We start from the raw sequence: 27,119 nt of genomic DNA on the forward strand, positions 1-27,119 counted from the left end.
TCGCATGGCCTAGGGGAGGGGTCTGGGGCGATGTTCTGGAGGAAGAGGAGGTGGAATTTAGTGACTGTGTGTGAGGAGGGAAGGGGAGAGCGGAGTTGGGGAGGAGGCGCTGGCAGGATGATGGTGCTTCCAGCTGGGCTGAGGAATTTGGGGTTTGGGTATTCAGGGGGTTGGACTAGATGTTCCAACCCTGATATTCTGTGATTCTATGAGGAGATGTCAGGTGTGTGGGACTGAACAGAGGGGCAAAGCTCGGGGTGGGTGGGAGCTGGAGCTGTGAGAGCGGGTGAGGCTCAGCACCGGGCCCTGAGGGACCTGGCAGCAGGGGTCTGGGGCCTCCTTCGCTCTGTGGGCTCTTCTGAGTGAGTGCAGTAACAGAATGTCGTGATCCTTCGGGAGACAGCTTGTTAGCAGCAGGGTTGGTTGTTGCTGCCGCGTTCCCTGTGACACACACAGTCTGCACATGAAAGCTCAGGACAGCTGAAAGATGCCATGCGTGAGACAGGGAGTGGGTTCCCTAACGGTGGAAATATCAACATGCAGTGAGCTCCAGGGGGTGCTGAACACTTCTGCAGAGCAAACCTGACGCTAATGAGCAGCCGTCAGAATTCTGGCCTAGTTAGTTCCCAGCGCATGCACCCCAATCATTCACTAATGCGCACGGGTTAGGGTATGGTTACCCGTAGACTAGCTCCATAGGAGAGGCAGGAGGGTCCAGGGTTAGGGTGCGGGACTTGGGGGTGCTGGGTTCAGTCCCCTCCCCCCTAGGTTACCTTGGACAAGTCTGTCTCTTCCTCTCTGTGCCTCAGTTCTCCATGTGGGGTTAATAGCACTCCTTTACTCCGGGGGTGCTGGGAGGATAGATGTGCTCAGACGCTGTGGTGACGGGGGCTATGTAAGAGGAGATAGGATATGTACAAGCCTGTGCTAATTATTGGCTTTCCATAGCTGGGGTACAGAATAGCTGAGTTTAATGACAGAAAAGGAAGACGGGGGAACTGCTGAAAGCTTCACTGTCTGCCTGCTGTGCTCTGCTCCACATGAGCAGTGTCCCACGCCCTCAGTCTCCCTCCTGCTTGCACAGGAGGGTGGAGGGTGGAAGTAGATGGCCCACTCCTGTCCTCTGCTCCAGACATTGGGGGGTTCCATGTGGGACTTGCCATGCAGAACTGCTTTTGAGGGGAGTTGCTGTAAAGAGCCCCTTTAAATCTGGGTACTCAGGCGTTTCTGGCCTAAAGAAGATGTAGCAGCTCTCCCCCTGTAGACAGTGCTGTGAATGTTATAATCCTCTGCAAGCCAAAGTAATTGGGAGCACAGAGCCGGTGACTCGCAAAGCAGTACTGGCTCACGGGTTCCTGCATGGGACACGAGGGCTGTGCCTGCACTAAGTGTGTTGGTAGCTATGACACCTTACAGGAATGAAGCGATCGGGGTGTGGAGGCTGGGTTACCTTCTCGCACTAAGGACCCTGCTCCAGTAAAGCTTGTGCCTTTGCTGCTTTTGAGAAAGACACTGTGCTGGGGAGAGGATTTTGCCTCTGGAGTGGAGAGTGAGTGGAGTGGCTCTTGTGAAATCAGGGTGAAGCTGAGCGTGTTCAGCCTGATCACGAAATGTCTGTTTGCGGTGAAACATTGCTGGCTTGTTGCAGCCCTGAGCAGGGGCGGCTCTGTGACGCTCTCCAGGGAGAAACCCCAGAGCGCCGCTGTGAGGAAGTGGGACTGTTCTTAATGTTTCCTCTGAATACTGTGTGGGGGCCTCAGTTTCCCCTATGCATTTCTTAAGTCTCCAGTGTGCATAAATGGCCGACATTCTGTCTCCTGGCAACAAATGGCTGGGACCCTTCCCCCTGCAAGGGGATGCTAAAGGTGTGGGAGAACAAAGAGATCAGGTGACCTCCTGGCTTGGGAAAGAGACAAAGGCCAGAAAAGCAACAGAGAGTCCTGTGGCACCTTACAGACTAACAGACGTATTGCAGCATGAGCTTTCGTGGGTGAAAACCCACTTCGTCAGATGCATGTAATGGAAATTTCCAGAGGCAGGTATAAATATGCAGGCAAGAATCAGTCTGGAGATAACGAGGTTAGTTCAGTCAGGGAGAGTGAGGCCCTCTTCTAGCAGTTGAGGTATGAACACCAAGGGAGGAGAAAGGCCAGAAAGGAGGGGCTGGAGGGAAGATGGGAAGTGGGAGCTGGCTGGGGACGGGAAGTGAGGGCAGACGGGGGTGTCTGGCTCGCTGGGCCCCAGAATGGACCCAGCTGAGGGGTCCCGTTCTCTGTTCCTGCAAGCTCTGTTTTAGACCATGTTCCTGTCATCAAATAAACCTCTGTGTTACTGGCTGGCTGAGAGTCACGTCTGACTGCGCAGTGGGGGTGCAGGACCCTCTGGCTTCCCCAGGACCCTGCCTGGGCGGGCTCGCTGTGGGAAGCGCATGGAGGGGCAGAGGATGCTGAATGCTCCAAGGAGAGACCCAGGAGGTGAAGCCGTGGGAGCTTCTTGCCCTGCAGACAGGCTGCTCCAAGGGAGAGGAGGCTCCCCAGAGTCCTGCCTGGCTTTGTGGGGAGCCGTTCCAGAGCATCGCCCAGGGACTCTGTGACAGCCGCTCATGTCTGAATGCTCCGCTGGAGCCGCTCAAGGTGCAGACCTGCTGCAGAGAGGCCCGTGCTCTCCCCAAGGCCCCGCAAAGCTGCAAGGAATGTTTCTGTTCTTAATTTAAATAAAAATGATCCATTTTTTGGAAACAGGAAATGATATACATATTTTGGCCATTGCTTTAGAAACCTCCCTGTTTTGCAGTGGGGAAGCATGCCTCTGTGCGGAGCGGGATGCCACGGGCCTCTCAGGCCCCTCCTTCACAATGCTGTTGAAGGGTTATGGTTAAGTTCCGGCGCTTGGCATTCGTGGCAGCAGCTGGTCAGTTGTGGGGTGTCTGAGAGGTGAGCTGCGTAGGGTCTCTGTAAGCGTTGATCCTGGGCACTCCCTGAGCACACGTGGCCGTGTGGCCAGCCCCACCTGGAGCCCACTTCCTTTTGGTATGAAGTCTTGTGTTTCTTCTGGGAAGTGACAGCCGGGCAGGAGCAATGTTGGAAGAGGGAATATTTTACAGACCTGAACAGTTGTTCCCTCAGATGCTTGTGGTTTCTGAGAGATGCCATAATACCAGGCAGGGCCCGTAGTGCCCCCGCACGGCTGTGTCGGGTGTGGGTATGTTCATTTCACGCTGTAAATAGAGGCCCCCCAGCGCTGAGGCTGCCTCCTTTGTGAAAGGCCCAAGGGGCGGGAGCTGGCCTTGCACCCCAGTGCTGTTCTGGCATTGCGGGTGCTCCTGAGGTTTCCTAGCTCTATAAAGCAGGGCGCTGCATGGCACCAGTGACTCTCCTAGTCCAGCTGAGCGGGAGAGCTGGCAATGCCTGGCACCTAGGGCTGAAAGTTTGGGGTATCTGCTGCGGCTCAGCTACAATCACACCCCACTGGACCCTTCTCCCGGGCCGCCAGCGGAGTCTTCGGAGGGTTGGGAAAGCTGGGTGACTGTCTTGTGATGAGCTGGATTCAGCCTTGTTATGGGTGGGGTTCACACCTCATCGACATGGACATGTGAACACACCCTTCACTGACATGGTTAGGAGGCACTTGAGGGGCCACACGGGAAATGTCTACACAGCACCGGGTTGACAGGCTTGCCTAGCGGGGGTTGCACCAGGGCTCTCAAAATAGCTGTGGAGACAGCGCTCTGAGGTTGTGGCTTGGGCAGGAGCTGCGGCTCGGAACCCTCTGGGCAGCTGGAAAGTTCAGCGTCATCCCTGGAGAAACCTGGGTTGGGGCACAGGTTGAACAGAGCACTCTGGGTGCTGTGAGCAAAGGAAGCTCTGTCCTGCTCTTTGATCTTCCCTACAGAGGGACCGGACTTGGTACGTTCCTTGTAAATAAGCAAAACTGTCTGTCTCTGAGCAATACCTGACGACCACCAAATCCTGCTCCCAGCTGGAAGGGCCCCTGAGCCCCAGACTCTGACTCGCCGCTTGGGTCAGAAAGGGGCAATGTTAATTGTGTTTCGCTCCCGTTTCCAGGAAGCAGAAGGGTTAAACGTCCCCAAAAGGCCCCTCTGCAGGCTCTGACCCCTCCTGTGGGTGCCTGTTCCTACAGGACTGCCAGCCTGGCATATGGACTTGAGCAGTTCAGAGAGGCGTCTGGGCCGTAGGGGAGCACACAGGCTCTCTGGCAATGCCTCTCCCCCTCCCACCCCCCAGCCTGCTAGTCTGTTACCTTGGTGCCCCTCCTGCCTGCGCTGAGAAGGGAGTTCATAGGGTCATAGACTTTAAGGTTAGAAGGGACCATTATGATCGTCTAGTCTGACCTCCTGCACAACGCAGGCCCCAGAATCTCACCCACCCACTCCTGTATCAAACCCCTAACCCGTGTCTGAGCTATTGAAGTCCTCAAATCGTAGTTTAAACATTTCAAGGTGCAGAGAATCCTCCAGCAAGTGACCCATGCCCCACGCTGCAGAGAAAGGCGGAAAACCCCCAGGGCCTCTGCCAATCTGCCCTGGAGGAAAATTCCTTCCCGACCCCAAATATGGCGATCAGCTAAACCCTGAGCATGTGGGCAAGACTCACCAGCCAGACACCCAGGAAAGAATTCTCTGTAGTAACTCAGATCCCACCCCATCTAACATCCCATCAAAGATCAGTTAATTGCCAAAATTAGGCTATCCCATCATACCATCCCCTCCATAAACTTATTAAGCTTAGTCTTGAAGCCAGATATGTCTTTTGCCTCCACTGCTCCCCTTGGAAGGCTGTTCCAGAACTTCACTCCTCTGATGGTTAGAAACCTTCGTCTAATTTCAAGTCTAAACTTCCTGATGGCCAGTTTATATCCAATTGTTCTTGTGTCCACGTTGGTGCTGAGCTTAAATAATTCCTCTCCCTCTCTGGTATTTATTCTTCTGCTATATTTATAGAGAGCGATCGTCTCTCCCCTCAGCCTTCTTTTGGTTAGGCTAAACAAGCCAAGCTCTTTGAGTCTCCTTTCATAAGACATGATCCATTCCTCAGATCATCCTAGTAGCCCTTCTCTGTATCTGTTCCAGTTTGAATTCATCCTTCTTAAACATGGGAGACCAGAACTGCACGCAGTATTTCCAGATAAGGTCTCACCAGTGCCTTGTATAACGGTACTAACACCTCCTTATCTCTACTGGAAATACCTCGCCTGATGCATCCCAAGACCGCATTACTTTTTTTCACGGCCATATCACATTGGCGGCTCAAAGTCATCCTGTGATCAACCAATACTCCGAGGTCCTTCTCCTCCTCTGTTACTTCCAGTTGATGCCTCCTCATCTTATAACAAAAATTCTTGTTATTAATCCCTAAATGCATGACCTTGCATTGTTCACTATTAAATGTCATCCTATTACTATTACTCCAGTTTACAAGGTCATCCAGATCGTCCTGTATGATATCCTGGTCCTTCTCTGTATTGGCAATACCTCCCAGTTCAGTTTCTGGGGCCCATTCATTCGCTGCCTTTTCAGTGGAGGCTTCCAGCAGGGAGGCTAGTTAGTGCCGACTGTGGTGTTTTGTGATGTCTGTTGGGAACTGGACTGAGAACCCACACGTTGAACAGCCACCATGGGGAGCAACTTCCTGTCACTCTGACCTGTGACGATAGGTGCCCAGCTCCACTGTCCCCATGTCCTCCATCCTGTCTGTGTCATGTGGACGCTGCAGTGAGTGTCTTCCGGGGCAGCCCTGTTTACAGCGCTAACGAGAGCACCTGGCGGCAGAGCAGGGCATGTGCGTCGCTGGAAGGAATGTGCCCTTTTGGGTGCTGCAATGCAATGCACCGGGGCCTCTGAGCAGAGAGCCCCCTCACACCCAAAGTTCACCCCGACCTCTTCTGCCAGGCTGGCTCTGCTCCAAGTTTGTATTTGTTTATTTACCATTTAAATTCTTCTGGTAAGTAGCAGGTATGCGCAGTTCTCTTCTGGCAGGGGCAGAAATATTCCAGAGACGCCCCAGAGCACTACAGCACTTCAGAGAGACCACAAATATTCAGTGTTTGCGCCAGCAGAGCCCTGAGTGCCCCCACACATCGCTATCTCTGGAGTCATCTCTCGCTGCACCATCAGATGTGCACATGGTGCTTGTGCTGTGCTCAGAGGTCAGACCAGCCATCTCCCACTCCAGAGGAAGATTTCTGGGAGTCCCTCTCTTCCTACCTTCTGGGGGTGCACTGCTGAGATTTCCTGTCTCTGCACTGTGATACGTATCACTGAAGAGTCTCGCTGTGCATTAGCTGGCCAAAGGTGCCAAATAGTGGCTCAGGTACTCTCTCCTTGAGAGCCCACTGACTTCCCCGTCTTCCCGATGCCAAGCGCTGGCCCACGGGGACTGCATCTCAGCATTAGGCAGGGAATGTTGGGTCTGATGTGGCTTGTTGAACGCACAACCCCAGAGCTGAGCTGTTAGGAGCTAAACGAAGGACTGAGGGGAGGGGGCTTTCTCTGATTACAGTGCTTGCTGGAGACCCCCCTTGTATCCCTTGGCTTGGCCTGTATTGCTCTATTGAAGTGGAGGTTGCAGGAGACACAGGAAATACTCTGGATTTTTCCCTGGCTCCGATTATCCTGGAGATACATTTTGGGTTTTTTCGTATTTCTCCAAGGAAAGTTTGTAATGTCTCTCCCTGTTCAGCCACCATTCGAGCTGCCTGGATCCCGCGTTGCTGGGTGTGGAGCAGGGGAACCTTGCTGGAAATGGCAGCGAAGGAAGGGGCAGGTGGTGGAGTGGCTGCTCTGGTATGTTTTAGGAGCAGCAGGTGAGGAGTGATGGGAGGAGGGGCCTCGTCCTGGTGATAACTGAGCAGGTCTGAACGTGGGCCCCCAGAGGAGAGGGGGAAAAGTCCTGCTCTGTCCCTCCAGGCCAGCTCGTGGGAGCCAGGACAGGATTGTCCCCCCCTGCCCTGCTCATCCCATCTCTGCCTAGCTGGAAGTGTCCCAAGCCATGGGGTAAGGTCACGGTCTCCCTTAGGGAAATGGTTCTCATACCTTCTGAGAGGGTCTGCGATGGGTTGTGGATCCCCCCGTCCCATGAAAGGGAGCAGGCTGGTGGGATGGAGTGGTCCATGCCATTCAGGGCTCTGTGGCAATGATATCCTATAGGCCAGTGACTCATTCCCAATGTGATTGGGCCAGTTCCCTAGCCTGCTTCTGGCTGGCCCAGCAGCACCAGCTGCCTCCCAGTAAGCTCTGTGTGCTCCAGCTCCCTAGTGAAACAGAGCCGCTCCCAAGCCCCAGTTCCCTGCCTAGACCGTGCGTGCTCCTACGCCCCACCCAGGATTGAATAGACTTGTGATAGGCCTTGGGCGTTGGTGGGGCTGAGGTCAGGGCTGGGGGCTTTGGGGCGAGGGGTGGCAGGTGGTGCTGAGGAAGAGGAGGGAGCTGTCTCTAGCTGCTGGGCTAGGGTGGTCTCTGCTGCAGTTGCTCCGTGAGGCTCTGAGGAGGAATGAGAGGAATCTGCTGGTGGAGCAGAAATCCTGGTTGTGAGCAGCTCGGGCCCAAGGGAGAGGCTGAGCTGCTGAGAGTGGCACTCCGGAGCACAGACCCGGAGCGGCAGGGGGGATCCAGTCTCTTTGCAGCCCTCTGCTTGTTCCCAGCGTCCCCCGATGCCTGGCTGGGTCAGAGCCATTCTCTGCTTCCTGGCAACCCTCTGTGCTAACCTGCCGTGCCTTGCTGCGTGGGCAGGCTGGGCTGTCGGCCCTCTGAGCCCTGGTGGAGAGGAGAGGTGCCAAAGGATCGAGCAGTGCGTATGCTGGGCTCCTGTACAGTGCCTGGGAGGAGGTAACAGCCTCCCTGTCCTGCTGCATCTCTCTTCGCATCACAGCCGGGAACGTGGCTGCCCTGCCCCGCTTGGTTTCTCTCTTCCCCAGACTGGCCCCCTGCTCTGCTGCGCTCCGGCACGCTTACCATTGTACCCGTCGTCTTCCCAGCTGCCCTCCACCTAAACCTTGCAGGCGTCCCTTAATCTCTGCCAGCACTCTCTGCTGCTGCAGTGTCCCCACAGCAGTGAGGGTCACTCCTACCCTTATGGCACCCATCTGCGTCCCCATTGGCCTTCTGAGCATCCTCAGCCCCCTGCTCCCCCCTCCCCACTCTGCCGGCGCAGCGGGAAGTGCTGTGGCACCACGGCAGAGTCAGGAACCGATGTGTTGAGGAGAGAGTGATTCCGCCGCCCTGGCATTTGCGTCTTCTGCTGCAGCGTCTGCAGCCTGCTGACTTGCTCTTGGGAATGAATTGCCTTGTATTCGTAGCAAGGACACTGGATGCAGAGCTCCATCTGCCTGACGCACGCCCTGGCATGGAAGCAACGTGTCTCTGCCGTGCCTGCGGGGAAGGTGATTGATCCAGCCAGTGCTTCGCTTGGCCTGCTCTGGCCCTAGTGGATCGAAGCCCATGTCGGGGTGCAGCTGAATCTGTAATGCAGGGCCAGGCACAGTTAGCCGCGCCAAGGTAGCAGGGGCCTCAGGGCTGCCCCTCTTTACAAAGAATGGAGGGAATTGCCCTAAGGGAGTGTGGCACAAGGGTGAGTCCAGATGCTACAGGCTGAGACCCACGTCGCTGTGCCAGCTGCCGTTTGCCATCCCCGCCCCCTGGAGTGGGAAATGCTTTCATGGGGAGAGAGGAAGCTTTGTCTGGGATTGCTGTGGATTTGGCTCTGTGCAGGGGCCCGAGTGGAGTGACGAGACCTGAGTGAGGTGGATAGATCCTGTGGGGGACTCCCTGGGGCTCTGGTTCTGCAGTGCAGAGTTCAGGTGGCAGCTTGATCCTGCTCCAATAGGTGAGTCCCATCTGATGAGGGACCCCCGAGGCCGCTTTCCCCGAGGCTCTTCCTGCCCTCGTCAGTGCTGTACGGCCCTGGAGATGCTGGGCGATCAGTGGAGGAATCCTTAAGTTGCAGAGCAAACCTCCTCCCCAGCCCCCCAATAAAATGGGCTGCGTGGGAAGCCTTGGTGGAACATGGCAGGGGAAGGCAGTGTGCATCTGGAGTCGGGCAGGGTGTCCTGCTGGGGGGGCTACAGAGCTGTTGTCAGCACCATTGGCCTCCAAGCTAATCCTCTGAAAAACAGCGTGTCCCAGCAGCTGCCATCCGGAAAAGTTCCTGCTTTCTGTCAGCCTGGCCACGGGCCCGTTGAGCTGCCCAGAGCAGGCTGTGGTGTTTTGTGTGGCAGAGACACCCCCCCCCCCCTTTGGGCTGGGCAGTCATTGTCTGAGCACTGTTCTGCTCGCTGCAGAGGGGGAGAACTGTCTCCCTGCAGTAGCCGGTGGGATTCCCCAGTGACTGAGCAAGGGGAGGATAGACCCACTTCCAGTCTCCCGTGCTCCAGCGGGAGATCAGGGCTCATGGCCTGCAACCCAGGGCGTGTCTGAGCTCTGCAGAGTCACCAGTGTCATCCGTGCAGATGGGATTGGCACAGCAGACTCTGCGCAGTCTGCCTGCCCCGGCTCCCATCGCCCTAGGCACCTCCTGGCTGCAGCCGCCCCCACATTCCTGAGCCATGCATCACTTTCCAGCGTTCAGGCCTTGTGAGTCTGCTGCCCCCTGCTCTGTGGGTGTAGGGTTTGGAGAGCCCTGCTCTGTGGCTGCTCAGTCCTGGCCTGTCTCCTCCCCTTGGCAGAGGGAGGTATGCCCACCGGCTGGGACATGGAAATGTTTATGTGCAAAAATTCCTGTGCATTGACCATATCCTGGCTAGCCTAGGGCTCCCCAATGAACACCAAATGGCCTTGACCTTTCTGCTAATAACTCATCTCAACGTGTCCTCCCAGCCCTTTCCGATCTGGGAAACTTCTCCTGCAGTGTCCTAGATTTCCACCACCACCTGCCCATGTCGTGGTCACTCTCCCTCCAGCCAAGGAGGCATGGACCTGGCTTATTCCAGGGGTAGGTGCGAGAGATGCCTAGGAGTAGGGAGCCCTAACAGCTCTGTCAGGCCTGCTGGGCTTCTGGCTTCCCCAGAGCTCAGGGGAGTTCAGATCTGGGGCTGGGTCATGTTTCTCTCTGCCTCGGCCAGAGCCCAGCCTTCACTGCCCTACCACCTGGCATGCTGGTCCCAGGGGAGAGGAAGAGGACATGGGAGGGAATGTTTGGAGCCAGGAGCCCCAGGTTTGGGCATTGTCCCATTGCTTGGGGCAGGCCCTGTTGCACCCAGGTCGAGGAGGGCGCACAAGCGCTCTTGCTGAGCAGAGTACGGGTAAAGGCGGCTCTTTGGAAGGCTCTGGCAAATCCTAGTATTAATATTGGTCAGCAAATGGCAGAGGGCTGGTTTCAGGGTATTCTCCTCCACAGTCGTCTGTGGTTACCCGTAATTTGTCCCTTGGGGTTTCTGGTCAGCAGCCAACCAGCTGCCGAGAGAAATCCTGAGCCAGTCAGGAGAATATGAAATGTCCTGAACTCGCGGGCCCCAGGCTCTGGGAATGTTGTGGCCAGCGTCACTGCATGGTAAATGAGCTAAAGACCTAGGCATGGGAAGAGTTGTGGGGATGAACTGCAGCCGTCAAGCCGATCCCAGGGCCCTGTGCTCCAGTGGAAGTCAGATGTCCTCTGAGCTGGGGACACAAACCCTTTCTTGCTCTTTAAGGGAATTTGGTGTCACTCAGATGATGAATCTTTGCCGAAGACCCTCAGAAATGTACTGGGGTATTCTCCAGTCCCGGTGCTTCACACTGCCGCATGGAGCATGTCTCCACCGGTCACTGCTGTAGAAAAGGGCTCATTCTCCAATGAGAGCAGCAGCCAAGGGTGGAGCAAAACAGGCCAGTGTCCTCATAGGGCTGATGAAATCGTGGAACTGCACAGCTCCGAACATTGGCCTTGTCTTCCCCCAGTGCACTGAACTCCAGGGAAAGACCCTGCACAGAGCTTGAGCCTGGCATGTTTCCTTCCATCGCAGCTCTGCTGGAGCTTGGTCCAACGAGTACTTCCAGCCCAGTGACTGGCCAGACCCTCCCAGGGGGTTTGGCTATGCTGAGAAAATGTCTGATGCAATAACTTCCTTGCAGGCATGGATAGATGTCTGGCATGCTTACGTGCATTGGTGTCCAGGCCTACCCAGGGGCAGCTGGTGGCTCACACATGTGCTGGGGGAGGGAAGAGAGAGAATTGCTTGTATTGCAGTTGAAGAATTGCCGGGCTGGCGTGGTAGGAAGTGCCAGTGATGATGCCCAAGGAAGGAACTGCTTCCTCTCGCTTTTAGGTCCCTGTCCTGTTTCCCTTGAGCCGTGGCTGGCTGAGGGAGCTAGGCAGAGAGCTTCCTGAATTGCTGGGTGTCACAGAGTCCCCGGGCGATGCTCTGGAACTGCTCCCCACAAAGCCAGGCAGGACTTCGGGGAGCCTCCTCTCCCTCAGAGAAGCCTGTCTGCAGGGCAAGAAGCTCACACGGCTTCACCTCCTGGGTGTCTCCTTGGAGCATTCAGCATATGCTCCTCTGTGCGCTTCCCACAGCGAGTCCACCCAGGCTGGGTCCTGGGGAAGCCACAGGGTCCTGCACCCCCACTTTGCAGTCAGACGTGACTCTCAGCCAGCCAGTAAAACTGAGGTTTATTAGATGACAGAAACACGGCTTGTAGGTACAGAGAACGGGACCCCTCAGCCGGGTCCATTCTGGGGCCCAGCGAGCCAGACAACCCCATCTGCCCCTCACTTCCCGTCCCCAGCCAGCTCCAGACTGAACCCCCCTCCTCCAGCCCCTCCTCTCTGGCCTTTGTCTCTTTCCCGGGCCAGGAGGTCACCTGATCTCTTTGTTCTCCCCCACCTTTAGCATCCCCTTGCGGGGGGCGGGGGGGAAGGGCCTGGCCATTAGTTGCCAGGAGACAGAGGGTCGGCCAGAAACTGAGGCCCCCCCACAGTATTCAGAGGGAACATTAAGAACAGCCCCACTTCGTCACGCTGGGGAACAGACCGGCTGCGGCTGCTGAGGTCTCAGGCTAAGAAACGATCACGTCAAAGAGTGATAACCGGGGTGACAAGGAGCTTTGGACTCTAGACCACGGGCTAGACTGTTCTCACTACCAGGCACCTCCGTGGGGGGCCAAGTGGAATGAGTTTGGGGATTTCAGCCCAATGGGACAGTTCTCCACATACCAAACCCTGTTCCCCCGGCAAGGTGTGTCCGAGTGAATTCCGAGGGGCTGGGAAAGCGTCTGTCCCCCCCTTCGCCCCTGCTCGTGCCCGGCCGTGTGTTTCTGTCTGGAGCAGCACCTTTGGGGCATAGCAGGAGATGCAGCACTGTGGTTGCAGGTGCTTGACCAGGGCTGCTCGGCTCTGTCAGAGCCCAGTCTGCTGCGTGCGGCTGCCAACGTAATTCCCAGGAGGGAGCCTGGGGAATGAGGGCTCTCCCGCTGGGATTGTTCTGCCATACAGCTTGCCCCTCCCAGGGCGGCGCAGGCAGGCAGGTAGTTGGATTGACAGGGCAGCTTGTTTTCCCTGTTGGGCTGCAGGTGTTCCTGGTTTATCGTCCTCTCCGTGTGGGAGAGTCTCATGAACCCGCTGCCCCAAGAGCCCTGGGGCTCGCTCCCTGTTTCCTTTTATCGCAGGGAGTCAAGCCATGGGGGAGGCACCAGAACAGGGCCTTGCTCTGAGTTCCTCCCTGTGTGTGAGAGCTGAGTCCTCTGGGCTCTGCACCGGCAGCTGGTGGGATGTGCTGAGCGAGGCAGGTCACAGCTCCCCACCCTGTCCAGGTCAGACTCCTTGGGTGCTGCCCCAGTGAGGGGATGTGTGGCGGGAACAGGTAGGTCCCAAAGGGCACCTTCCATGGGGGGGTGCTCTGCTCGCTGGTACATTGGTGGGAGTGTCCCCATCCAGGTGTGTGTTGTGTCCCCAGGAGAGGCCCAGATGGGGGAGTTGGTGACTTTCTCCAGGTATGCAGGGCTTTACCGGGAGTGTGTGGGCCCCGCTGCTGCTCCTCAGGGCCTTGGGACACACTAGGACTCTGCTTTGTGGGGGGTGTTGGTAATGCAGCCCCCCCTCCAGAGCTCTGCCTCGCTCCCCAGTGTCCTGGCAGCTAGTGTGTGACATGAACAGCCCTGGGTGTCAGGCCTGGTCCCCAACATTGCATGCTGCTCCCCAGCCTCTGCCCCCGTCCCCCAAGCCCTGCTTTCCAGGAAACCCCGAGCGCTTGGGCATTGCCTATGCTGATGAGTGACTTGCTCCCTCTGTCCCTCCCTGGGGACTGAGCAGGAATCTGTGTGCACATTGTCTCGAGGCCTGGGGGTCTGGAATGCAGCCTCTCGGGGTGCTTGTCCCCCTGCCCGCCAGCTGGAATGTCTGAGTGTGGGGAATTTGCCCTGTCAGGACTTCTGAGCAGCAGGAAGAGATCTCAGCTGGAGGGAGAGGAAGTTGTGAGGGCAAGGACCGGAGTGGGGAGCCTGGCTCCTTTGGAGGGAGCAGCTCTGGGATGGGGCTGTTGGTTGCTCTCTGGAGACTCTCCAACCTCCCTTCCCCCTGCTCCTGCGATCTCCACTGTCACTCTGCCCTCACCCCTCTCCTGTCCCCCTCGTTCTCCGTGGTATCTAAGTGCCTTTCCTCTGATCTGTCTCTGCCCGTTCCCCCCTCTGCCCCTCCTTGTGACTTGCTTGTTCCCTTCCGCAGCCCCCCGGGGCACTGAGCCACTTACGTGCCTCCCTCTCCCCTTTGCAGCATATGTGACTCTCCCGTGGCAGGGAAGTGCCTGGTTCTCAAGGGCAAACCTGCAGCACAGAGCTTGTTCCCCTAAACACTGGAGGGAGATGCCTGGCAGTGCCTTAAAGCCCAGTGCTGGCCCGGTGCCTTGCAGGGGCTGGAGCACCCCATTCGGCAGTGGGTGCCAGCCTTTACCTGACGCCAAGGAAAACCTCAGTCTGTTCCTATCCAGCTCTGGAGCCCACCCTCCCCCTCCCTGGGCACAGGGGCACTTGGCCTTGCAGCTCCTTGTTGGCCTGTTCTGAGAAGGGAGCTGTCCCGCCGATAAGCGAAAGCTGCACATGTGCCGTGGGGGAGACTTTCATTCCCTGCTGTGAGCGTTAACAGTACTTGGAGCTTTTCAGCTACCGGGCTAAGGATAAAGGTGGTCAAAGCTCCTGCTTCAGGGCCCCACTTCGCCACTCCAGGGGTCAGGAGGGAACCCGCCCTGTGAACAGCAGTGTGCAATGACCAGGGGCGCTCCTGTCCCTGAAGCACCCATGCAGGAATCGGCGCTGGAGGCAGGTGGCTGGGCTAAGTGGGCCAATGTCTTGGTTCTGATTCAGCAGCTGCTGTGTTTGTGAGTGTGAGCTTTGCCGTCCCTCTGGGCTCGCAGTCCGGCCTGTGGGGCTGCAGGCCAGAGAGCGCAGGGGAGGTTCGCCCCGCTGCCACCAGGGCTGGGCCTGCCCTGAGGGTAGGGAGCTGCCGGCCACCACTCGTCTCCCTGGCAGCTGCTTGTGTGCTGAACGGACGAGGGGCAGTGCAGGCCTCTCAGGCAGCCCCTCAGATTGACTGGACATGCTCTCAATGGAAGGTGCAATCAGCAGCGGAGGCTTCCGGGGGGAGAAATGAGCAGGTGGCTTAGTGCCAGCTGCAGGGCTGGGGCTGCTCTCCAGCGCGAGGAAGAGTCTCCTCCCCACTCTTGGTGTATTGGTGTGGACTGCAGCTAACCGCTGCTGCTGCGCAGGTGGGGCAGCTGCTCCTTTCTGGCCTGTTTGTTGTGCCAACCCAGGCATGTTTCTTTGTGATCTGGGCTACTGGGGCCTGCTGGATTTCTCAAGCTCTGTGCACCCCTCTTGCACTGGTGGAGAGTGGGGATAGAGGCGGCCTGGGTATTGCTCTGAAACCCCCAGCCCTGTCTCTTCACCTCAGCCTGGTGCCCGTGGATCCTGGCCATGGGAAGCCAGTGTGGCCTGGTGAGCCAGGATCTCCCAGGGCTGCACACTGCCTGCCTGGAAACAGGTCTAACCGGGTGCTAGCTTCTTCTATCTCCTGGCATCGGAGCGGAACTGGTTCCTTCCCTGGAAGCAAGTGCATCGCTGCAGTCATTGCTGCCAGCTGCCGCTGGCCTGTTAACCCCTAGGCTGCCGGGTCCCCCGACGCCATGCTGCAGTGTCCCTTAGGACCAGCAGAATGGGGCACGCTGCGTGTGTGGGGCTGGGTGGTGACGTACGCGCCCTTTTGAAACGCTCCTTGGGGGGGCTCCAGGCTGCCTCTGACTGGAAAGCAAAAACCCGACTGCAGTGTCCTCCAGCCACCTCCCGAGCGGAGCCTGACTCCAGGGCCGGCCACTGCACTGGGGGCTTGGAACGGGGAGGGCCGACGGCTCCCTCTGCCGTTCCCAGGGAGATGGGCTCTGCTTTGCAGCCGTCCCAGGCCTGACCCTGCACCTTGACAGACTTCCCCGCCCTGCGTGTCTTATTTTTATGGCCGATATTGAACTTATTGCTGTGCCAGATGCGAGCGGGTCCCTCATACAGACCCTGGGCCATGCTGGCTGCAGGGGTGGCAGGAGCGACTCTCCCTAGGCCCAGGGCGAAGGCAGGTCTCAGCAGCAGGGCTCCAGCGAGACCCCTTGGAGCCGCCATGGGCCCTGCATGGCAGGCTGGACAGTTTGGCATTCTGGTGGCCCATCCTCAGCAGTGGGGTTGCACAACACACCCCAGAGCATTGCTGCCTGTGGGCTGAGAGTTTGCCCAGGGCTACCCCATCTCCTGGCCTGTGCCGTTCGTGTGCTGCGATTTGCCTGCCCCCTTCTGGCAAGCGTTGGAGTAGGTGGGAGGAACCCCCCAGTTCTCATTCACCTCCCCAGGGCTGTATTCCCGTCCGTTGCCATGGACACGGTTGTACGTTCACTACCAAGCTTTGCAGCAAAAGCCGCTTTACTGTCGATTTGGCTGGTGTGGGTGGGGAGAGGGCCAGCGAGAATGACCTGGCTTTGCGGGCCCAGCTCTGGGCTGCAGTTCAGGCACAGTTCTGAACCTGGGGCCGGGGAGCCCCCAATCCCCGAGGCGAGGCGCCTTCCCTCTGAGGGCTGGAGGGGATGCTGCTAAGGCACCATGGACCCACCCTGATGCTCCCTTCTCTGCATTCCCCTCTAGGATGGGGGGGCCAAGTGTAACCCCTGGGGTTCTGCAGCATGGCCCGTCCTGCCCTCCCCTCCCCTCAGGATCCCAGCATGATCCTGTGGCCTTGGGGGAGTGCAAGGGAACGTGGGGAGGTGCCTGGTGGGAGAATGCAGCACCACGCCCCTCCTTCTCCACCCGAGTGACTAGATGGTCCCTCTCTGTCCCAGCACCCCAGTGCTGCTCCGGGCTCTGTCCTCTCCCTGCCACCCTGATGTCTGGGGCTGGGGGAGTGCTGGCTGCCTGTGGAACACGCAACTGTCTCGCTGCTTGGCAGACAGGCGGGTTAACCCAGCTACTGGTAATTAGCACTCGTTAGGAACAAATGACAATGGAGGCCTGCTGGCTGCAGCAGGGGTGTGTAACTCTGGCCTGGGACGCAGGGCAATTCACTGCAGGGCCATTAACTCATGCTTTGCTCTCCCAGACAGATCGCTCTTCTCACAGGCTTTCTTGTTTTGGGTGTCAAGGCCTCAGGCGTTGCGGGGCTGCAGTTCTTCATGGACTCCCCCTCCTCTCCCCCCCCCCATGTTATACAGGAGACATGCCACCAAGCTCAGGGCTCACTGAGTGGAGCCCCTTTCAAAGGCTCTGTGTAATCTGCGGGCGTGCCAGCAAATATGGGGCATTGGCAAAGCTGGTTGGGGCCCAGGACTCAAATGAGGGTACTGCAGGATTAGGAATGGTCCGGGGGTGTTGGTGTCCCCTAGAGACAGCCTGATGTGTCCTGGAGCAGACAGGCGCATTCTCTGGGCGTTTTCTGATGGCCTCCTGGTTTCTGTAGTGAGAACATGCTCATACGTGACACTTCCTCCAGGAGGATCCTGAAGCTCTCTGCAAGCTCTGTGTCTGGGCCTGTGTCCCGGGGGTCCTCTGGCCCACTTGGCTGGAGTGGGAGTTTCGGCTAAGCCGGCTACGCAGTATTGCATCTGCTGCTGGCAGCAGCCGCCTCTGAAAGCGAAATGCAGTAGATGTTTAACACGGAGCGTTACACAACAGCTCTGAGCAGGACGTGAAGCTGCAGCATGGCTGGATGCAGTTGCTCCGACTGGGCTTTGGCCAGAGTGCTGGGGGCTGGCACCCCTGTGGGGAAAGGGCCATGGGGTCGTTAGTGACTGAGCCGTCAGGACCTTGCTTTTCTGTGTCAGCACCAGGGCTTAGCTGCACAGTTCAGCTCCAGTGGCTTTGCTTTCACAGCAACCTGTGCCCCCCACACCCCGTCTCCCTGAGGGAAGTGCTCCAGAGCCGGGCTCGTGCTCTGCAAGTCATCCGTACGCCTCTGCTTCTCCAGGAATGGGTGGTGCCCTCACCACGGCAAATCTGTGAGCCTTGCACAAACCTGTCATGGCTAGTGAAGGGTGCACATGCAGAGCGCAGCCAGCTGGGGGCGGGAGGCCTGCGCCATCTGCTGGGCACAGTGGGTTTTGAAAGGCTAAGGCAGACGTAAAAAGTGGGGGATTGTTTTTGTGCCTTAGTGTGCGCTGCCCTCCACGTGCTGGCTGTGCTCACGGGGGTACTTGCACACTCGGGAGCTGCTGCACCATGTTACTCCCACCCAGGCTGGATAGATTAGTGCTGCCACCTTCTCTCCCCCGCTGGGGACTCTCTGATCCTGGCCCCCTCTCCTTGGCAGGTCCCAAACACCCAGGCTGTCTCCCTGGCAAACACCATGGGCTTATTAGACTCTTGCCAGGTGCCTGTTGGTGAGGAGAGGGTCCTGTCGTACCCCCTAGCACTGAGACGTGGGGTCCTCCCAGTTTGCTCCCAGCCCCACGGGGAGAGCAGAGTAGAGCTGCTCTGGTTGGCTTCTCCCCCTGGCTACTGCCTGCTCAGGCCATACATACAAACCAGGCCATTCCGCCATAGTTTCCATGGCCGGTTCCTGTGCTCTTGGGATTGGATTCAGGGGGGACAAGAGTTAACTTCCCCCATCCTCTCCCACCCTGTGTGAATCTTTACCCGCACCTGTAAAATGTCAGGGCACTGTTTCTGTTCGTGTGAGGCTTTGTCAAATGTTTTACCAATGCAGACCAAATGTTGGGCCTGAACTGGGTTTCTCTGTGACAGTCCTACGTATGGACCCCTCCGGATTTAGGCTGGAATGTGTGCGGGCATCCACTTGGGAAAGGCAGCCAGAGAGCCGCAGCCCCTGTGAGCTGGCTGGATCTGGAAGCCTTGCTTGCGGGTACCCCAGTGAGCCAGGCTGGGGGACACCAATGTTTAGCCCCTGGAGCCCCAGGAGTATGTGTGAATCCAGAGGGTACACTGGCCATGTGTGCGGGGATGTCTCCCTGGTGGTGGCGCTAACACGGGCTCTGATCACTCCCCCTAGGCTGAGCAGTTGGAGGATGTGGTGGTTAAAATCCAGCGCTGTCACTGGCAGAGCTGCAGCCGGGGGAAGCTTTTTAAGAGGGAACCGAGCCTGGCTGCGTGGAGCCCACTCTTCCCCTGAATCTGGAGCAGACACACAGAGGGTTATCCCTTCCCTGAGCCGCTGGCTCCCCAGGAGCTCTTCGTCACACACGCTGCCCCTGCTCCCCAGGAGCTCTGGCTGCCAGCAGAGCAATGGCTGCATTTCTGCTGCTCCCCCCCGTCCTGTTTCCTGCCTGCTCCCCGGAGGGGCTATTTGTGCTCTGTGTGCACTCCCTGTCGCCTGTGTCGGGCCTGCACACAAGGCTCCTCCCTCTGCTGCTTCTGGAAAAGCTGCAGTTCCTTCTTCCTTCCAGCACCCTGCCGTGGCACAGGGCCTGGAGCAGGACGCAGTCACTGGCACGGACACAGCATGTGGAAACCAGTGAGGCTGTGCCAGCCCGAGCCGTGGAGGGCTCAGCTCAGGAGGCCTCTGGCCCCTCCTGTGTGGGGTTATCTTTCCCCTGTTCATGCAGGCTTCCCTGGCCACAGCTGCTGTTCTGCCGGGCCAGGTGCGGGCCAGTCCTGGTTCCCCTGTGTAGCTGGCGGTGTGGTGGGTGAGGGGCTCGCAGTGGCCACGCTCCCCTTGGAGGAGGGTTTCCTTCCGCAGAGCAGCGTTTAGCAGCCCGGCTGCCAGACGCCCACATCACTTCCTCTCCCTGCAGCGAGGCCCTTTACCCCGGCGGTGCAGCTCTTCCCATGTGTGCATTCAAAGGCCAGGCAAAGGCGAGTGGGGACCGGGGGTGGGGGCTGGCGAGAGGGAGCAGGGCAGGCTTGCGCTCTGCCTTGCATTCTTCGGCTATTTTTAGGGTGGCTGTATCAGCCCAGCTGTCCCTGTGCCTCTGGCTGCAGCGCTGGGGAACTGACACTTGGCTTACCTATCGCGTTACGCTCGCTCTCTTTGCTCGGACGCCCTGCCTGGCTGCCTGCTCGGCACTCTGCTCTCGGGCGCTGCCAGGGCCCCAGCCCCAACTCACTGGTAAGGTGGTAGGCTCTCCAGGTAAGGGCTCCCTCCCCTTGCTCTGAGTGCTCTCGGCTCTCCGGGGGCCAGCAGGCCACCATTGTAAGGCTGGCCTATTTTTAGATGCTTCCCAGGGTGTATTGGAGACGTGCTGATGTTTCCCAGTCATTTGCCCTGCCGTGGCTCAGTCTAACGGGCATCCAGGCTTTTCAGGTGCCCTTGGGGAAGTTTGCAACACGTGGGACGAGGTGTGATTTCCCTTGTGGCCTGCTGAGAGTGCGGCCGGCTCCTGCCCGCTGAACAGGGAGTGTGGTCCCCGTAGGCGAGCCCTGGTTAACCATCCTGGTGACTCTAACACAGACTTGCTAATGTCTAGAGAACCCTTCACGGTGAGTTCGCTAGCTCTGGCACCTGAGCAAACCCCCGGAGCTGGGAGGGCTCTTGGGGCAGCCTCTAGGGCACTTCCCAGTGGCATTGCAGTGCCGCCCAGTGGGAAGGCTCCGGGGAAGGCTCTGGGTTGGAAGGTACATTTCACTGAGCCTGCTCAGCCTTGGCACCAGCTCCTGCATTGTAGTGCTGGGGCAGCCGGAGATTTCTGCTTCCAGGCCCTGCCCTTGAGATGTGCTGGCTGCAGATTGATTTCTCCAAGCCCCTTTATTTGTCAGAGGGGCTGTGCTGGAGTAGCTCTTCAGGGCCGGAAAGGGCTGTAGCGCAGGCAGGTGTGGGGAGGAGTCAGAGCCCTGGAATGTGCTGCCTGTGGTGATGTTTGCTGTTAAAAGGGCCATCTCCTAATCCCTGGGCTGTGAGGGTCCAGGCTGAGACAGGGCCTGCGGTGGCAGTGAGTGAGGCTTCATTGGCTGGGGGCTGAGTACGACTTCTCCCGCGGCAGGGATTTCCCTGGCCTGGGGCGTTGCTGTGCGCCCACCACCGTGGTGTCTGGGTGCTGGGGAGGTCATTCTTGGGCGTCACTGGGTTCCCCTCTGGATCGCAGCGTTGGCTTACGCTAGGGGTAAGCAGTTCTCTTTTGTCAAGGTCCAGACTGCAGAGAAAATAATAATAATAAAAGTAAATAAAAAGTGTCTGGAGGTCTGGCTTTGGCCCCGGTCCACCTGCTGACTACTCTGGCTTAAAGCTCTGCTTGGTAAAGGACCAGCCTGGAGCCTTCTCCACCTCCTCAGGAGCAGTCTGGTGCCTGCGAGATCGTTCTCGTTACAGAGCAGACCCAGGCAGAAGCCTTTGCTCGCTGTGTCCGGGGCAGCGAACCAGAGCAGGCTGAGCACTGGCCCTGCCCACAGAGGTCTGTCAAAGCAAAGTGGAACAGAACAAATAAAAGGAGAGGTAGGAGAACTGGAGCCCAGTTGAAGGCAGGAGGATAAAAAGCTGCTGAGAGGAGCCAGTTTTCTGTGGCGCGAGCTCTGGGTTGTAAAGCCTGTCAGCATCTCTGGCTTACACCGTTGTGTATAAGGAAAACGGTTTCCAAGGCGGGTGCATTAGCAGGGCCCCCGGCAGTGCTGAGGGGCAGCAGCGGTACCTCCCTGCATGTAGCCTGCTGCTGTGGGGCTGTGGGAGCTGCTGCTGGCCAGCCAAGGCTGTGGGGTGGGGCTGCCCAGCGCTGGCACAGAGCTAATGGCAGCGCCGGGATGTCCCCGTCGCCAGCTGTGACTACGCAGCTCTGACCCTTTGGTCCCTGCTGCCCAGTCGGTTGAGTAGTGAAGCTGGGATATGCTGGTCTTGTGTGAGAGGGAGACCCCCTGGATAACTCGGTGCTTGGCTGGGGTTCTGGGGGGAGGCTCCTCTCTGGGACGGGGCTGGTCTCAGATAGGGACTGTCTGACGGAGCCGGAAGCAGGAAACCAGACAGATGCCTCTGCCTCCAAATTTGTGGTCAGAGTTTTGACAAGTGTAACAAGTTCAGATTCCGGGGAGGGGAGGGAGCAGCTCACTTCCCCAAAGGGATTCCCTCCCACCGCCCGATCTGAGCCCCACGTACGGGGCTCTGGACGGATCGTCCCTGCCTGGCCAGCCTGCCACAGCCCTCATACAGTGGAGCCAGGAGCTGTGCTGGGGAGCTGGGCTATCCCAAAGCCACTCATCGCCCTGTTTGGGCTCACTGAAATCCTGGGGCCCAGGTGGTTGGCAGCCAGCGTCTCAGAGTCAATGGTGAGTGCCGGGTGTGAGGCTGGCTGGAGAGGGGAGGGGCGCCCAGTGGGGCAAGGTCCCTCCTCCTGGAGTTTGCTAGCTCATGCCACAGGCTGGCTCGGGCTGTGGGGTATCTGTCACCAGTCCAGATCCGGCAGTGACCACAGGATATCGGTATCTGATGTCAGCTGCCCTCTGGTGGGTGCCTGAGTGGGCCAGTGCCCCTGTCACCACAGTGTCCCAGGCAGCTCATTGTAATGCCCCTTGTGGCTCTTCTCGGCAGAGGGGCGGGCAGGGACCGGTCCCCTCACTCCAGAGGCTTTGCTGCAGGGCAGGGCTGAGGCAGGCCGGGGTGGGGAGCTTGTCCTGCTGCGGCCCAGGCTGTGCCAGTTTTTGTCTGCACGTCTCCAGAGCTGTCTGGCAGCCTCCCCCAGCGCTACATTCCCCTGGGGAGGGGACCCACTGGGCTTGCTGGGGGGGCACAGAGCAGCCTGGGGCAGAGCCAGGGGGCCCATTGTTGCTGTGAGGCCGTTCCGTTCACTCTGGCTGAGAATGAGTGAGAGCGCCTGTGAAACGCCCTTTCCACGGGGATTTCAGTGCTACCTTCAGCCCCGGCGCCGGAGAGCTTCGGCTGGGAAGGGCCCCCCCGCAGGGCACTGGGGCAGGGTGGCCCCCCAGCCCCGGTGCTGGAGGGCTTCGGCTGGGAAGGGCCCCCCCGCAGGGAGCTGGGGCAGGGTGGCCCCCCAGCCCCTGGGAAAGGCTCCCCCTGCAGGGCGCTGGGGCAGGGTGGCCCCCCCAGCCCTGGCGCCAGAGAGCTTCGGCTGGGAAGGGCCCCCCCTGCAGGGTGCTGGGTCAGGGTGGCCCCCAGCCCCTGGGAAAGGCTCCCCCCCGCAGGGTGCTGGGGCAGGGGGGCCCCCCAGCCCCTGGGAAGGGCCCCCCCTGCAGGGAGCTGGGGCAGGGTGGCCCCCCAGCCCCTGGGAAAGGCTCCCCCTGCAGGGCGCTGGGGCAGGGTGGCCCCCCAGCCCCTGGGAAGGGCCCCCCCTGCAGGGAGCTGGGGCAGGGTGGCCCCCAGCCCCTGGGAAAGGCTCCCCCCGCAGGGTGCTGGGGCAGGGTGGCCCCCCAGCCCCTGGGAAAGGCTCCCCCCGCAGGGTGCTGGGGCAGGGTGGCCCCCCAGCCCCTGGGAAAGGCTCCCCCTGCAGGGTGCTGGGGCAGGGTGGCCCCCCAGCCCCTGGGAAAGGCTCCCCCTGCAGGGCGCTGGGGCAGGGTGGCCCCCCAGCCCCTGGGAAAGGCCCCCCCTGCAGGGAGCTGGGGCAGGGTGGCCCCCCAGCTGGTGCCAGCCCAGCGTTTGGGTTTGAGTGGATTTAAACCTCCCTCCCGGCGTACACCCTGTTGAGCCCTTGAGTCGCTGACACACTAGCAGGGTGAGAGCCCTGTTCTGTTTCTCTGGGTGACAGTGGCCAGAGCGCAGCTCAGACAGGACCCGGTGGGGCTCTGGATTTGTTTGGGGGAAGCCATCTTCAGGACCTTCCCGTCTGCCTGGCCTCTCCCGTCATGGGAGGAGGGCGACTGTGTATCCCACAGGGCGTGCTGGAGGCAAGGCTGTTCTCTGACGCCGCCGGGGGGAGCCGCTCCTGGGGGATGGGGTGGAGGCACCGTTGCCCAACAGGGTGCCCCCCGCTCTGCCTCGCGCTCTCTCTCTCTCGAGTGGCTTGAGGCCTGAGGAGAGGGCAAAGCTTAATAAATCTGCTTGGTTTGTGCTTTTAAAAGGGGGGTGTGTGTGCAGCCTGCTGCTGCTTCTAGAGGGTTCCTGGGGCCTGAGCGCGAGCTCAGCTGAAGGGATGGGGGTGATGAAATCCATTCTCCAGGGGGGCCTGGGGCACTGGCGTTAAACAGGAGTTACCCCTCGGAAGGGTTTGCTCTCTCTGTTCCCTCGTGGTGGCTGGAGCGTCCCCTTTCCTGTCACTAGTTCTGCACTTACCTGGGTTCTCCCAGGCTAGAGAAGATTGGAACGCCCACGGGACAGGCCAGCACCCCACCCCCTGTCCCCCCGAGAGCTGGTTTCTGGCTCTAGCTGACTGGTGCCGTGAGGATGGGCGGCCGAGGACAGTTCGTGCCAATGGAGGCTGTGGCAGTTGCCAGGAGGCCTCTGTATTCGGCTCACCAGGTTTCTGCTGGTGGAGAGCTGCAGAGCTGTCCCTTGTGTGCTCCTGCCATGCTGGGCTCCGAGCGGTGCTCTAACAATTCCACCACATGCAGGTCCAGCCAAGCCCTCCACTGGTCCATGCGATGTGGTCCCTGCTGGAGCCCAGCACTTCCCGCGTCTCCATCCCTCGGGCCGCTTCTAGCCACACCTGCAGCACAGACGTAATGGGGCACATGGGGCAGAATGCCGGCACTAGTTCACTCCATTGTTGGTTTTCGTGCGTGCGGTGTGACTGGAGAGGTGGGCTGCAGAGGTTTCCTTGTCAGGGCTTGTGTAGCTCCCGGGAGTCGCCAGTGCGGTACGGCATGGCTGCACGTTGTCGGCTGCAGTGACTGTGTGTGTGTGTTCGCTCCATTGTGTTGCTGGGTATTGCACTTCCAGGGCTGGGAGCTCTCTGGGGCAGGCGTAGCACTGGGCACACTTACGGTGCCACATGTTAGTGAGAAATAGGAAAGGGCGCAGTTTAGCTCGGAAGCTTGTTTCTTCTCCAGGCACGGGAGCAGCCAGACTTCCTTGAGCTGCTGGACTTTGGTCTGAGTTGTAACCTCGGTAATTTGCCTTGCGCTGTGTAGCCAGTGTAAATGCCGAGATCTCTGTTTTACACGGCCCTTTGCCAAAGGCCAGAGCTGTATGTCAGAGCTGGCAGGGTGTGTGCCTCTCCCCTCAGCACGCGACAGGTCAGGAGGGGAAGCAGTGACCCTGCCCTAGTCCTAGAGGGTGTAATTGGGGCACTTTGTATAGATCTGTATTGTGTTTACATTTTACGTATAGTTGCTGCTTAAATTCCAGTAACTCCTTGGGGTAGATCTGGGGACACCTGGAGTGATACCAGCAGCTGAGCCCTGACGACTGGGGTTGTGTCTGTTTGTTTTACTAGCTGGCTGCTTGTCTTGTGATGCTGTTCTCTGTAATGCTGGTGCTGAGAACAGCAAGGGCAGGAGCAGCTTTTAGCTAATTAACAGGAAAACAGAAGAAAATGTATCTCCGAATAGTCTGTGCCCAAGCTGCTGTCTGGAGACCTGGCTGGAGTTTGGTTCTCCCTGTGTGCAGAGCGTTCAGTCCAGCTCTGCTCTCGTGCCTTCCTCGTGCAATCCCTCTCATTTTACAGAACTGATTATTGTAAATGTCCTTGGAGGGCTTCCCGCTTTCCCTGCCTTACCCCCGCACGCCTGCTGAATGGAAGAAGCAAGGTCATCGCTTTAACGTAAGTTTCACCTCTCCCCTTTCTTCCTCCCAGTCAGGGTAGCTGTCCCAGTTCCAGCCCCATGTGACATCGCCATGGCCTTTTCTTCACGGTTTGCATTCTGGGAACAAAAGGGAAGTCTCTTTTGTGTTTGCCGTCCCTGCCGTGCTCGGCCTTTGTGCAGTTTGTGTGCCCAGCAGACAGCATGTTTCCAGGAAGCTGCCCCTAGTTTGCCCAGTTTGGGGAGCTTGCCGGGTGAGGAGTCGTGGTGGGGCCTGGAAGGGTGGGCACAGCAACGCAGCATGCACTTCAGGCACTTCGTTTGAAACAGCTGCTGCGAATTCCGCCTGGTGCGATGTGCTGCTCCCCTTGGGTGCAATCCCCCCAGTGCAGCAGGCCAGCACAAGGCCTGACATGGGATTTCAGTGCTGTCCTCTGCACCGGGACCCTGTGAACTGAGCAAACTGGGAGCTGCTCCCCCCATCACTAACATCTGCCTGGTAAATACTCTGTGTCTTCTAAACCCATGTTAAGCAGCACTAACATCTGGGCTCCTAGTCCAGCTGTGCTGTAAGAACATGACTGTAACCTTGGCTTTGGGGGCTGTGCAGGGAGGCAGAGCGGAGAGCCCACAGCTGCTGTGCGGTCAGTCACTCTTGCAAATGAAGGGACTTTGCTGCTCTGGAGTGGAATGTGCCAGAGCAATGCCCAAGCCACAGGAGCGGGGGCTGAGCTGTGCTCGCCAGTGCCAGCAGGAACCCAAGCTGGTGAGGAAGGATTCCCTTCAGTGCACTGACCTCACCTTGTGAGACTTCTTTGGTACCATGAGTCAAGCTGACTCTAAATGCAGTCACTGAGCTCCAGGGTGGGGATGTCCTGGGGGGGTGTTGAAATGCTCCGGAGAAGCTTCCCAAGGTGTTCTGCTAGCTCCTGATCCGGAGAGCACCGGGCTCTGGGGGCCAAGTGCCGTGCAGGAGCCGTGGCTTCGCTGGCTGAGAGGCCGGGTGCACTGGAAGCAGTGAAATGGTGAGACACCGAAGCCTGTTACATCCTGGACCCCAAGTTTTACAGTAGCTGTGCATGTGGGGTGGGGCTGAGTTCCCCCTTGTACCATGGTATCAGGGGGATTACCCCAAGGAGAGGTTACTAATGCATGGCCTGAGTGGGTGACTTACTAATGCCGCCAGTGGCCCGCTCGTGACTGACCTTTCACGGAAGATGTTCCTCACCACGTTTAATTGCAACCATTGCCACATGCCTCGTGTGGGGGCGGGGACTGTATTTCCCTCAGCTAAAGCTGGGGCACAGCAGTCAGCCGTGAATGCTGCTCCACAGGGATGGGAATAGCTGAAATCCCACTTCCCGGGGGTGCATTCAGTGGGGCACAGGGGTTAGGCAGGCTTCAAGGAGAAACAGCCGAATGCAGGGACTGTGGACTCTGTAACACCAGTACTGTATTTCAGGGTAAGGCTTTTCATGCTGCTTTCTGTTTTAATGGCCTCTCTTAGGGTCTGATCCTAGAACCAGTGAGGTCCATGGGAGTTGTTCCACGGTTTTCAGTGAGCTTTGGCTCAGGCCCGTAATTGGGCTGTCCCCGTCAAGATGGCACACCTTGGGCGGTGGCTTGCCCTGACTAGAGATCAGCTATTGAGTGGGGGAGTTGCTGTCCTTCTTGCTGCCAGCGACCCCTCGTTGCTAATGCAGTGCAGGGCACAATCACACAGGCCAAGGAAAGTTTCCTCCGTATTGGTCTATCCTCTGCTGTAGAGAGGCCTTTTCAGAGCACTGCCAGGTTTAAAGAAGCCCTGGTCACCGTGGAGTTTTCCAGGGCAGGCAAAGGCATGTGCTTGTGTTCGCCGGTGCTTCCAAAGGGATGGCTGCTGGAGAGATTAGCCGATGACGTTTAACTTGCAATACGGCGTCTGATGTGGTAAGAGCAGGGGCAGCTCGCCCCAAGCCAGCTCACTTTCCTTATCTGAGCACTTGGCTTTTCACTTGTTACTCAGTTTAGCTCCGTTGTCAGAGCTAAACTGAGTAACAAGCAGAAAGCCAGAAACCCTCCTGGGGAGGGGAAATGGGGCTTTATGTGCCAGCCACGTCAC

General features: G+C 58.6%; 1 protein-coding gene across 20 annotated transcripts in view; it reads left to right on the top strand.

Moving 5' to 3' along the window:
- MYO18A (myosin XVIIIA) overlaps positions 1–27,119 on the top strand; it is a 129,394-nt gene that overhangs the window by 30,133 nt on the left and 72,142 nt on the right. The window contains exons 1-2 of one of the 20 annotated variants that reach the window (XM_039508201.1): positions 19,518–19,532; positions 25,072–25,151. The exons of 17 other annotated variants lie outside the window; for them this stretch is intronic. In XM_039508201.1, coding sequence (XP_039364135.1) covers positions 25,113–25,151 — 39 coding nt within the window. In that variant the 5' untranslated portion in view covers positions 19,518–19,532; positions 25,072–25,112. Of the gene's footprint in view, positions 1–19,198; positions 19,259–19,517; positions 19,533–25,071; positions 25,152–27,119 lie in introns of those variants that run through there. 2 more of the 20 variants (XM_039508204.1, XM_039508194.1) reach the window with 2 other exon arrangements.

The sequence above is a fragment of the Mauremys reevesii genome, linkage group 20, assembly GCF_016161935.1.
Source record: "Mauremys reevesii isolate NIE-2019 linkage group 20, ASM1616193v1, whole genome shotgun sequence".
Taxonomy (NCBI): domain Eukaryota; kingdom Metazoa; phylum Chordata; order Testudines; family Geoemydidae; genus Mauremys; species Mauremys reevesii.